General features: G+C 33.9%; 1 protein-coding gene across 3 annotated transcripts in view; it reads right to left on the reverse strand.

The window, feature by feature from the left end:
* The window catches only part of LOC143225589 (uncharacterized), a 109,268-nt gene that overhangs the window by 34,330 nt on the left and 60,616 nt on the right, over positions 1-14,322 (reverse strand). For all 3 annotated transcript variants that reach the window (XR_013013943.1, XM_076455290.1, XM_076455289.1), the window contains one exon: positions 12,904-13,026. Coding sequence is in view for 2 of the 3 variants with exons in the window: in XM_076455290.1 (XP_076311405.1) it covers positions 12,904-13,026 (123 nt within the window). In the remaining variant the exon portion in view is untranslated. The remainder of the gene's footprint in view (positions 1-12,903; positions 13,027-14,322) is intronic.

Here is a 14,322-nt window from a genome sequence, read left to right on the forward strand (position 1 = left end):
AATATACAGTTAGCTATGTCGCTGAGGGTATCCATGTCTACGTATGTACGTCTGGTGGTTAACATACAAGTGTGTGAAATTGAAGTTCAATACTCACGGTCCCTTGGCCACAAAAAATCTCTTTCTGCACTTTAGATCCATGGATACATTATATAGCTGCGGTAAATTCCACCATTCGATTAACGAATACTACCTTCCCTTCATTGATTTAGGTCAACATTAGGGACAACGTAGCGCAGAAACACGTTGTGTAGCTTTGCACGAATATCTGAAAACAACGAAACCCAAATATGTATATTTGAGCATGGATGCTTGTGTCTTTCTGCTTAAGACAATTGTGAGAGGTTGTTTTAATTTAATATTAGCATCTGAATACGTTTTTATAGTGAATAAGGCAGTAGATAAAACTTTGTTTCAGAGCAAAGCCACATTGAGCTTTATGCTAGGTCCACCGCGGGAAATCAAACGCGTTGCAAGTCAGTAGACTCACCGCTGTACAGTTAATAAAAGAATGCAAAATATTTCAAAATTAAAACTTTACTGAAAAATTATGAGAAATATAATACAGGACTTTTTTTGCAGAAAATTAAGCAACTTAGACTGTTTTGAATATGGAGGTCTCTTCGCCTAAAATAACATCAGCACCATAATATGAAGGTGCAGGAGAGTACAACAAAAACTAACAACTAGGCTTTTGGAATTATTTTATCTATTATTATTTAACGTCTAATTAATGTTCTTCCTCGATTCTTACAAACACCCTATTTAATTTGGAATTACTTTGAGAATGTAATAGTTACCTTGGATAAATTTACTTGAATTGTGCCATTTTGTACTAAATTATTCATATTAAATTACGCTGATTGTTTGCCCTGTTGCTATAGTGTCGAGAAGATAGTAAACAGTGCGAACGTATTCTACAGTTTCGAATAAACACGCTACATCGTAAATATGAAGGCCTATTAGCAGACTCTTAATACGTTAATTTTTTAGATGTCCGCAACATAGAATAACATTCTAAAAATTATATTCTATCATATCATATTAAAATGACGAGACGCATCTGGTTTGATTAAGTGTTTATAGCTTTTATTCTCAAGTCAGAAGAATAACATTTGTCTTAATTTCTTATAAACGTTCTGATTAATTTCGAATTATTTTAAAGATATAATATTTAAGTTGGATTAATTTGCTTAACTAATTGTACGCCAAATTGTTGACGCAAGTGTAAGATAGCGTTTGTGTCACGTAGGGTAAGCAGTCTTGAATTCCAAAAATAAATGTGAAGCGCAATGTCTCGTCCAATCCATCACTTTTCTTCATCCTCATTTCTTTATATTAAAATCGCAATCCGCTTTTAATTAGACGACTGGTTGTCTGCTTTGGACAGTGACTCGAAATCGAATTCACGAACGATGTTTTTTGTTTTTTTAATTTCGCGCAAAGTTACATGAGGGCAATCTCCGCTAGTCGTCCCTAATTTAGCAGTGTAAGACTATAGGGAAGGCAGCTAGTCACCTAAACCCACCGCCAACTCTTGGGCTACTCTTTTACCAACGAATAGTTGGACTGACCGTCACATTATAACGTCCCCACGGCTGAAAGGGCGAGCATGTTTGGTGCGATCGGGTTTCGAACCCGCGACCTTCAGATGATGAGTCGAACGCCTTAACCCACCTGGCCATGCCGGGCCACGGACGATGGAAGACGCACTACCCAAACTTGGCACTGACAAACGGACTTTTCTAACATGTAAGCAAAACCATAATTTGTTTATTTATTTTCTAACATTAAAAGCATATCGAGCAGCAACAGTTGGCGTAAGAATTAGCCGTTGACTGAACGCGTTTGTTTCGAAAAACTGTTGTTTTTTTTCCAAAGTTATCGGATTTCCATGTAAACAGATAGCATATTTCACATTTAAAAACGTGTATTGTGTTGTTATAGTAAAAGATATAAGTAAATGTAAAACAACCTTAAATAGGAGTAATTTGTCTTTGTTACTAACATTTTCCAACAAGACTGTTTAATCAACAGTTTTTATCAGCTACTGCATAGTTAAGTTGTTTAATATTAAGCACAAAACTACACAAGGGTTATCTGTGCTCTGCCCACCACGGATATCAAAACGCAGTTTCTAGCGATATAAGAACGTAGACATAATGCTGTTCCACTGCATATTCAAACTACATACAATAATGGACAAGATAATTTCCAAAAACTACACATTTAATATTCCCAGCACAAGCATAACAACATCATTTGGCAAAATTAAAAGTTCAAGGGCTTTATTTTTAAAATGATTTCTTTAAAAATATAAATAGTGAAAGTTCAACAATAAACCAAACACGAATAATTTCTTCAAGTATTCAAAAAAATAATCACATTCTTACCATATGATTGCGATGAAAACATGGCTGAATGAACCGTTATGAAAAATTTATATTGTTATGAAAATTATTTTTTCAGAAGCTTAAGTTATTTTAGGTCGTGAAACTAAACAAGCAAAGTTTAAGCTCATTTAGTGATTGTAAATTATAAAGAAAAAATACTATTTATTCACAAACAGTAATGTACTTATTAAGCCGTATAAATCAAAATGGTTTGTTTTTATTTTGCAAGTACAGCAACGATCATCAAGGCATCTTTAAAATTTCTTTTGTCTCAGCGTAGTACAAAAATACATTTACTATGTCTTTCACCTGAATAGTTGACTTTTTTAATATTTTTACCGCACAATAAAACATTGAATTATTTTGTTGGCGTCCTATAATTTTGTGTGTGTTTTAAGCGTAACTCTCAAAGAAACTTTTGGATTCGTTAGGGATGCTCATGAAGTTTTGTAACGTTTTAAAGTTTTTTTCAAGAGCTCTTTGCTCGAAACAAATACGTGCTTAAAAATGAAATGAGCTCTTCGTGTTGAATATAGTAATGTTCGTAAATGTTTAGTTCGTGGCGGTCTGCCAGTGCGAACAAAACAGAAGCTTCTCATTGAGAGAGTGAAAGCTTAACAGTCTGCAGTTCACAGAAGTTCAGTTCACACATACGATTTTATTCAAAAGCAAAATTTTGCCGTAACACGTTATGAATTCACAGTAAATGTTACATAATAACAAAACCTACAAAGGTGTTTAAATAACACAGATCTTTGTGACTGCTATGTAAACAAAGAACGTCTTTGCCAATAAAGTAAGAAGCAGAGACACAACCAGTCCTTAATTAAACATCAGGAGTGAATAGTATCCCCCATTTAACAAGTGAATAGCTCGCGTTAAACTCAGCAAGAAAGCACCTGGCTACACATTACTGTTACCTAGGCAACAAGCTCAACCTGACGTAAGGAGATTACAGAGCGAACCTAAGCTATCGGTAGGAGATGTTTTACTTCTGGTAACCTTGGTCTCATGCACCATTGTAGTACAGGTAGTTTAGCGATAGCAGATGCTGCAAACTGATATTTAATTTTTACATATTCTAACATTATTCATATTTTATACTTTTACAGATTATTTTATATTCGTGTTTATTTCAAAATACATAAGTAATGTTAAGATACAGGTTTATAAAACTGAATAGTTGCCTAAAATATTAATACAATGATAAGTTGTTTGCTTGATTAAATAACATTACTTTTTATGTGTTCAAAATACTTCAATATTTGTAACTTTGGTGAACATCCATATATATTTAGCAATAGAAATATACACGCAATACACGTATATGAGTCGCAACTAACAAATACGGACAGATAGGTGGTGAATTTATTAAATGCATTGGACATGAGCACAGAAAATATATACAAGAAAACCAGTGCGTTGACATTTTGGACGTGAGCTCTTTGATTTATCCATAGTATTACCCACCACATTGGCCAGGTGGTTAAGGCGTTCGACTCGTAATCTTAGGGTCGCGGGTTAGAAACATGCTCGCCCCCTCAGCCGTGGGAGCGTTATAATGTGACGATCAGTTCCACTATTCGTTGATAAAAGAGTAGCCCAAGTGTTGACTAGCTGCTTTCCCTATAGTCTTACACTACTAAATTAGGGACGGCTAGCGCATATAGCCCTCATGTAGCTTTACGCGCAATAAAAAAAAAACAAACAAAACAGACCCACCACATTAATGTATGCTACTTGATTATGAAACTGTATATAATTTTTCCAAATGTGTTGTATTACTCCACACAATTCATAAAAATTGTTTGGTTGTATTTTAACCTTCTCAATTTTTTACAAAAGTCCCCATAGCTTCAACGATATTTACAATGAAACTTTATACAATTAAAGCCATGGTTGTGAATGTTGCATTGGCTTTTTTGCCATCAAGATATTTTTCACCACATTTGCTGTATGGCTGAGATCGTTGCCTTGTTGGAAGATGAATTACTGCATGATAAATTATGTCTCTGAGGAAAAGGCATAATAAATCAAATCTACCTGTATCTCTCAGCAGTCAGACTACCATCAGTTTTGTGTTGATTATCGACACCGTTGTCTAAAATAAAGTCCCCACCCTGTACTTATTTCCTACTGAGCTTCACTGTAGATGTTTCACATTGAATACGATACAGTACTGTTTCAGCTGCCGTCAAACAAATTGCTGTTTATTGTTACAAAACATTCCAAACTTGAAATATTCACGTATTCAGCTTTAGTCATTCTACTGACTTTGGTCTAATACAAATTTCAACCTCTTTATTTAGCAGCGGTTTTCCAGCAGCCACACATTCCTTGAGACCAACTTTTGCTAGTTTATCCCTTACTGTTCTCCAGGTAATTTTACACCTGTATTTGTAGTAAGTCGTTGGCAATCATTGTTCACCTCGTGTAGAAGTAATAATCTTCGGAGAGTTCTGGGTTACTTCCTCTACCATTGTTATCATAAGCAGCGTAAGATTGTTGTACCTCTTCAGAATCTTGCATACAACTCCTACTAAAAAAAAAAGGAGTTTCGCTGCAACAGTTCACAAGGAATATCTTTAACCAACCAAAACTCTGATTTCTTTAGTCTTGTTATACAGGATTTCAGTCTTAGGAGTTATGAATGAAATCGCGCTTCTATTGCACAACGTAGTATGACTGCTTGCACTTTTATATATTTTATACTTTAGCTGATGTGTAATTTTGAAAGTCCAGTGTTTAAATCAATTAATTACTTCACTAAGAATAAGTAGCAGCTTATTTGCTAGAAAAGAGTCATAGCTGTATTGCACTAACGTTCCAAAGTTGGGGAACCAGTGAAACCTTGGCCATTTACAGTATTGTGTAACATTTTACGCAGGAAGATATATCCTGCTACACTGTCAGCAGATCATAAAAATATTCTTGTTAACACATTTTTCAAGGAGCTTCTAATCAAGATGATATGTCATCGTCTTGGTGTGAGATATCTTCTAACCCTGATGAAATTAGTATTTGTATTACTAACGTTAAGGTTGCAACTTCAAACAGGTTGCTGAGAGAAATAAACAACCAGTAACAGCCATAGTGACTGTTTCTCATCCAGAAAACTTCCTGAACTGTCTACATCACATCATATACACGTTTCACCTAAGGTAGGTCAGCTGCCAATACATCCTGATATTGTGACACAATATTACTGGATATCAATGAGTGGGCAATGCTTCCCTGGGCTCTGAAATGACGCATTTGCCATAGCATATATCAATGATGCAGCCACCTAAATTTCATTTAGCATTAAACCAAATACTTTGTGTGTGTGTGATAATGGGTTATTTTAAGAGTAAACAGCTATTCTAGTAAAAGATTACATTCTGTCTCACTACTCAGCAAAAGCAGGAGGTCTGTCTGATAGCCATGATTGCCGCTGCTCTTGCTCTGAAAAACAACGGATCCCAAGTTTTGTGTCGCAACCAAGTTATGGGAGCACAACATTCAGTTTGTGTCAAAACATCGCTGACAATATCTAGGTAGCATCACCCACAGGATAAAAGTGCTTCTTTTCAAATTTGTTGCTGGTATTTTATGTATTAATATAGATTTACTAGATAAATTATTGGTACATTTTGCTTTTGTAAGAAGTAAATTTCCTGTGGAAAAATCGCTGAGCGCTAACCACATCAAGTCCTTGCGCATAGGTATATAGGAGTGTATGTCGAAGGTGGAGCCACGTACCTACACATTCAAAGTGGTGTTCCATGGTGCACTATGAATGAAGTATAGTGTTTTGTCACCAGGTATCACAGTTATAAAACCAATGTATAAAATGTACTTTTTGTTGTTCAGAAAACAGAAGTTTGAGCTATTATCTTTTTGAGAAGTAATATTGCTCTATAATTCAGATATTATACATCCTACTGAAATGATCATAGGTATAGAGGGCAAAGCAGAGGTAACTAAAACTAGTGAAACATTCGATTTTTCTTTGCTACTCTGTGTCATACAGCAAATACACAAACTCCATCAAACTGATGCTGCTAGATGACGATAATGTGCATAACCTATAGTTAATGCATTGTCTGCACTTTAGTGAATTGTTGGATGAATATTGTGGTGTGTTTATGGACCAGATATTCATTTCCTATGTATTTACCAGAAAAGAGAATGGGAGCCTAGTCTCTGTGTAGATTTTAGATGGATGTAGGCAGTGGCCCATGTTGCCTTTCAGCTTCCACAGATAGATTAATATCTGAATGCATTGGAAGACACTCATTAATTCAAGAACAAATATTGGTGTTTTATTGAAGTTCTAGTATATGCATACTCACAATGATATTGCGATTCCTTCTAGATACTGACCTTAGTGATATTGGAAGTATAGGAGTATTGTCACAGTTGAAAATGGTAGGGAACGTGTAATCATGCGCACTAATCACACATTAATAGTACCCAAGTGCAGATACTGCACGACAAAAAGAAGTGCCTGCAGCTGTAGATTCTTTAACACTCCTACGAAAAGACGTTTCTAGTCCTGATTTCTCCAAGCCCGTTCCCCTGGCTGTGGTTTCGCTAGATAGTAGATAGGGACAGTGGGAATCTCGTTAATCCATTCATTAATGGATTTAAATGGCAATTTCATTTAAATACAAAATTATTAGCCTAATATTAATAACCTTTCAAGTTGCTCTGGGGCCTATTAGGCCCCACTTTTCGTAGGAGTGTTAAATACCACTACCAATACTTGTATGGTAAAAGATTCGCATTTCTTGTGGATCATGTTTCACTGCAGTAGTTCACGAACTTTTAAAAATCCAAAAGAGGTGATTGTAATTAATAATTCCAGAGCTGTTAGGCATGAAATAATTCCGATTTTGCATAATGCAAGGACTGGAGGCCTCCAAGATGTTACATGTAACTGTGTTAATCTACAATACTGTTTTCACTGGCTTCATTCATATTTAAATATCTATTAACGATGTAAGTACTGAACTGTTTATTCTTACTGGAGGAAATACTAACTGGCAGATAATAAAGTGTTATAGAGGATTTTGGGTTTTCTTTTCAGAAAATACCTCTGGATATTGATGTTCGTCTTTTAAAGACTGAATTTAATAACTGGTAATATGATGGTTATCATTGTCTAATTCACTAGAGGAGTTGAATCTTTCCAACTGGCTGATATATTAAACCCTCACCGATCTCTTAGGAAGTTAATTTTAACACTTAGCTATTCTTTGAGTTATGTAAATTCTTGGGTGTGGTGAGGATAGGCTTTGGCCTAATTACCTTAGTTTGATGTTTTAGCATAACGAATAAAACAAACTATCAAACAGATATTTTCAACATTTGTAAATACTGACATAACTTATGTGTGTGAATACTTGTTTTGCCTTATGATGACACATTCTTCAATCAAATAACAGCTGACTGGTTGTTCGCTGAATATATTCAGGTTTGGCCAAGACAAATAGCTTTCCACTACTTATAGCACAAATCGAGACTAGCTATTTAAATGATAATAAAAATACTGTTTTATATCGCCAACACTTGGGCTACTCTTTTACCAGCGAATAGTGCGACTGACCAAACGTTATAACATCTCCTCGGCTGAAAAGGCGAGCATGTTTCGTGTGAGTGGGATTCGAACCCGAGACCCTCGGATTATGAATGGAGTGCCTTAGCCACCTGGCCATGTTGGGCCAATTTATCTCGCGGACCAGTCTCCAAGTTGTTATGTTATGTAGTTACGTGTTACGATTTCAAATAACCGGAAATTTTAATGTTAATTTAGAAGATAATTGAATATCGATATGTGTCACATTTACAATATTTGCCAACAAGAGTGATATACACAACTTTCTTTATAATACGAATATATTTTAATATACAAACAACAATACAATTCATAACAATAGTTATTAGAAATACTTATTACAAATAATAATTTATATACAAAAGTTCTAGAAACTTACAAGCAATACTGAGTCTTCTACCTGGTCTGGAACTGAATATTGTATCGATGGTTCACGGCGAATGAATATTTTAGTGTTGATATCGGTACATTTCCCTTAACGAGTAAGGTATCTCTCGTTGTTCACATGTGAGTTTTTCCGCTGAAGTTAATTCTCTTAAGTTGAACGGTTTGTAATGTTCGAAATCCATAAACGTTCCAGGTCAAGTATCTGTAGTTTTCCGAGTAATAAGCGTTTATCACAATTATAACTTCCAACGTTTATAGTGTATTGATCGTAACAGTCCAACAATATTGAACTGTTTCCACACGTGTGTTGTGATGGCTACCTTTTATACTCATCAAGCGAGGTTCTTGAAAATTCAATTTGCCAAACAATACTGGTATTTATGTAGATATGTACATTGTTGATTCTTACGCTTGAGAATCTTCTACAAATTTAGAGAACAGAATGGACTTTCGCAACACACACTTAACTATGTAAATGACACGCAGTTCTAAATATATATTAAACTAAAACAAACATCAATATAATAATATATATACATGCATTACTAAACCCGTTACAAACTGAATTGTTCCAGTGATAATTTATTTTATAAAGTTAAAGGAACAACTCGATTTCATCATTTTATAGTGCCATATCTTTCAAGATATAGCTTATGGAAGTTCTCGTGGTTACCATTGTACTAACATTTACGACAGAAGCCATATTTCTAATGCTACTTATATGTATGGCAGTGTAATATTGAGATATGTTTTTCATAATATACATAGTTCGATATAAGTGTCTTACACAAGTACGAGTGGCTGCGCTAAACTTGTGAAAAACGTCGAATGGAAGCAAAATGACTGCGCCAATGGAGTTTCGTAGTCGGAAGCTAAGGTTCACGGTTAACTTGTATCAATTATTTGTGTAGGAACCAGTGCTTACATTTTAATACTTTTCTTCCCCACTGGGTTTTCAGTTGTTTTTTTTTTAACGTAACAACTAGATAACAAAGCTTAATGGACCAAAATCTTCACAGGTGCAAACAATACATTTACTATAGAAATGTATATATATATAAGTATATTTATGCCTGATAAAATAGCAATTGCTTAACACCATAGCAGTTGTAATTGGACTATTACAACTGTAGAATATATGTTTCTGAGTAATAAGAATTCAATTAACCACAAATGTTCAATCTTGAGTTTTCTGTAAAGGATAAAATTCCTAACTCTTCTGGATTATTTACCACTTTACTTGTCACATAAAGTATAACAGTAATATTTCCAGCGTTACCACATTATTATCACTCCAACATGGAAAGAGATTTTTTCAGAGAGCTCTTTATTTTTTGGCAATTTAGCTTGCATGGAAGTTAATTGTTCTGCAGTGCCCAAGACTTTATTGTTTGGCTCAACTGAAGCAAAATCTAGGGCTAAGGACGAGTTGCTGATCAAGTTGTTTGGCATACAGTTGGCAGTCAGAGTTAACAGTTATCGGATCTACAGAGCTAATCTCAGTATCGTGGACTCCATAATCCCAAATTTAGGATCTGTCAAAAGGAAGCATTAACCACTCCCCAGGAGCTCATCTTAGACGCCCATGTCCCAGTAATCACCATCGATATTACTGTCAGTGATGGTGACATTATGTGTACTAACGGCAAAAAAATATCATTGTTATGGGTATCTGATGTGTCCAATGAAGGATGAAAAGTTACAAAATACTGATGATACCAAATGAGTACTTAATCACCTTTTGTAGAACCATTGCATCTCAAAACCTTTAAATAACTTTCTGAAGCTAAAAGATGACCAGAAGCACTCCAAGCAGTGGAAAGATCAACTTCATTTACATTAGTATTTCTCATTAAAAATGCACAATATATGACACTGCCCTTCGTTTTAAACACAACTCTGCAAGTGATCATATAAGGCGTTACCTTTTGATCCACAGTGATGTGATAAGACATTGCTCTCCAGTTACATAAATGAAATGGTTTTTAACACTATGAATGATGTACCAAGTGATCACGTCATAATCTTTTGTTATTTACAATATTCATTATATGTGTCTGTGCATATATAACATAAAAATGTGAACCAAAACAAAGTGGGAGTTATACATTGCCTAAGGTTTGTAAACAAATATGCTTGAAATATAAAAGTCTAATATCTAATTCAAAGAATGATCATAAATGAAATTTTGGAGTACAGGGTATGTGACAAATGAGACAAACAATCCATTCACACTACCTACTGCCAAAGTACACTCACTAATTGTGATTTATGTTGTTAATCAATTTATATTTCTGTTAGCTTTATTTTTACATTTTATTTGGTCTCTTTTCTCACCACAGTCAAAGTTTGTGAATTCAGGTTTAGCTCCACTGAACATTTCCTGACGTCCCTGTAGCTATTGTGGTTACTATTCTTACTTTAACGAGAAAGTTGTATATGGGAAGTACCAGAGACATTTTGTGGTTTAAACTACTGTATACATCATGATAATTTCAGACTTCGTGTTAAACATCATGCTTTCAGATCTTGGATAAAGTAAACACGCCATGATGAATTTAAAATGATATTAAAGCCTTTGTAAAAGTATTTGTATTATGAAAAAGAAAGAAACAATTCGATGATGTACCTTGAAATTAAAAACAAAGTAACACCTGTAGTAAAATTAAAAACACCATAAGTACCGTTTTGAAGACCCTATATTAAAGTCTACGATAATACAGATAATCTCATATTATAATACTTTTAAACTGCTAAATTTGCTCTTTCTTAACTAGTTTTTATTTTAAGCTCCCCAGTCAGCGGGCTTACAATGCTATTGGCCCAGTTTCGATATCCGTGATGGGCAGAGAACAAATAGCCTATGGTGTAGCTTTGTGCTTAACTACATACAACCAAACAAACAAAATCATGAACTGATAATGTTGTTTCACTGAGACAAACAAATACGTGAAGTCATTTTGGCTTTTAAGATGTAATTTCATGAAAGTTGCCTCCATCAGTCTTTCATACAATTGTCAGATTTTTATGAGTCATTAGCATATGCGACAACTGGAACGTAGACGATTTTATTTTTATGTTCAAACATAAATGAATATTAGAAATTAATTAAAATACCCAAACGGCCCACCGTTAAAACCACTGTAAACTCTACGATCGCATTTCTTAAAATTAACACCACAATTCAACGGATAATCGCACACTATATAAACGAATTCCAGGTCCTATGTTGCCCTTGGAATTAACCCTTCCATCATTTATCATGATAACACACTATTACCCAACGCCGCAATTTCCTTTGTAACCAGCGCCTGCGAAAAACAGGAAGTTAATCTTTGATCGCACATCTTGATAACATTTCCACACAAACTTCATTGTTCGTGTAATTACCAAGATTTCTAAGATCACGTTTAAACAGAACAAAAGTACAAAAATTCCAGTAAGCTGCATTAGACAGATATATGATCGAATAGGATTCTTTAACTCCAATATTTGGCGAATATGTATTTTTAGGCATTATTCCTAATGTCTTCTTATCACAGACTAAAGCAGAGTTGTTATAGAAATAAAACCAAAAGTTGATCCTACACGTTAGTGTAACAGGGTCATAATGTTATACAAAAGTTCATATGAAATCTTAGAAAAGTCGTCTATTGCTCTGAATTAGTGGTTTCATAGTATTTTCACGAATATAACTGTCTTCTCATATTTTGCATGTTTTGCTCCCTCAGATAATTATTTGTTTCTATTCCTAATGACTATTGCTCTTTATTGGTAACATATTTGAAGTAAAAGTACACAAGTACATGGTAGGTTCACCTAGGCCTCTTTATATAGTGCCTAAAGACCTGTATAAGTATATATAATTTCCAACTTCCCCGTTAGAGTCAGAAAATAATGATTGCGGGTTCTAATTTGTTTACTCTGGTTGACAAATTCCAAGCCACAAGTGGTAAAATTCAGTAAAGCTTACTATAACCAAAAAGCATTACTGCTAGTATGAAGACAAGGAATCGATCGGTTTTTCTGCCCTTGTTCGTGCATCATTTCAATGATTCATCGAATTTTATCTCACTTGGTTCGTTCCTGATTCCTAATTAAAAGTTGTTTCAAAGTTTTGCTGACTCATATATTCTTAAAGAACACCTAAGAAAATAGCACTTACCAAAGGTTAATTGAATATCTTATCTAATAATATTTTAAGTGCGAGAACATTATTTCAAGATTTTATCAAATAAAGTTTTCAATTATGACAACCAAGACTTATTTATCACCTTACTGAAGAGTAAACAACGAGGTACGGAGCAGTTTAGGCGTTTTATAAATACTCTCGTAATCTTTAGCTGTATAAGCGGAAAACATGTTTTATATTTTATCAACTTTTTGGTTTTACGTCATTGTACAGTTGATAAGGCTTAGAGCTAAAGTTAGGCCTCATCAACTGTATCCTTTAACGATTATCTTGACAATATACGTTATCATTCTAATTTTTAAAATATTTTTTTCGTTATCAACGTCACTTACCTATATGATGTAACTGGTCCTGACAGGTAGATGGTAAATAATTATTTTCAAGTTCACTGACCAATCTTCGTGGGTCGCTATGGTTTGTATTAAGCACCAAATACGTAATGAAAGGAAACTGACCTGAAATAACACAAATATATGTTTTATACGTTACTATTTATCAGTGGAATTCTTAGAGAGTGAGTTAACAGTAAATATTTTACAAAAAAGCTTAAAAAATTCAAGTTTAAGTTCAAGAAATATCTTAAGTAAACAAATATATAATACACTTTGCTTAAGTGCGTATCCGTAAGTCATTCTTCCTGCGATGTAATTTTAACCCTTTTGAGTTTTCAACAGCGAAGAACGTAGGCCAATTTACACGATTGAAATTAATCACACATTCTTTAAGTGTACTGTGTTAGAAATTACCTTTATTAAAAAAAACAATGTTTTAAGATATAATCCAACAATATTCTTGTAATTCTCTATTAACATCCAACAATTATATTTATTCCGCTATTCTGAGATTAATTTTAGCCAACTTTTCCGGCAACATGGACGAGCTCATTTACTGCAATGGAAGAGATAGAGATTAAAACACAAGAAAAACGAAAAAATCGATAAAGGTTTCCGCCTCCTTTCCTGTGTATATATATGTATGCAACTTTACCTGCATATGAATTTGATGCAGTAAAGGAATGGCTAATCTAATTTTGGTAACAATCAATAGAATGTCGATACAAATCAAAAGTATAAGACATATATTAAACCTAAAAACCTATTAAATTTGTTTTTAAATGTTAACTTCCTCTAATAAAATATCTAACGTAGACACATTTTCTAACTCATATGGTAAACTTCTTTGATTAAGTGGCCTAAGGTTTTAAAATGTATTATAAATCACAAATTTTTTCTACGCTTGCACTAAGCAACTGGTCAGAAACTAAAAGCTTCATACATTTTGTATGTTACAAAATTTCCTGTATAAGTGAATCTTCACTGTAGAAAATTTATAAAATCAAAAACTTTTGTGTATGATGTTTGATAATAACGTATGACAAAAATGAAAAATTCGTAAACCTTTCTTTCGTTTAACTTATATAACGTATATCGCTTGTATTTCCCTGCTGTGAAACAAAAGAGAATGTGTAGCATATACGATACGTATAAGATGTGAAGTAGGTAAAACAACAAACAGCTATACTTCTCTAACAATGTATGCTAACATCGCTGAAGCTTACTAATTTTACAAGCGAAAATAACAGTCACCAGTTAATAGAACAGACATTAATGTATTTAATGGGAAAATAATCAGTAGATACTTGTCTTTACGTACCTATCTAGAACAGCTAATATTGCATTATTCCTCTAAAGTAGATGTTGCATTAACAGTTTTAGTAATTTTTTGCCGTGTTTTGCATTTACAATAATTTA

Source organism: Tachypleus tridentatus, chromosome 9, assembly GCF_004210375.1.
Source record: "Tachypleus tridentatus isolate NWPU-2018 chromosome 9, ASM421037v1, whole genome shotgun sequence".
Taxonomy (NCBI): Eukaryota; Metazoa; Arthropoda; class Merostomata; order Xiphosura; family Limulidae; genus Tachypleus; species Tachypleus tridentatus.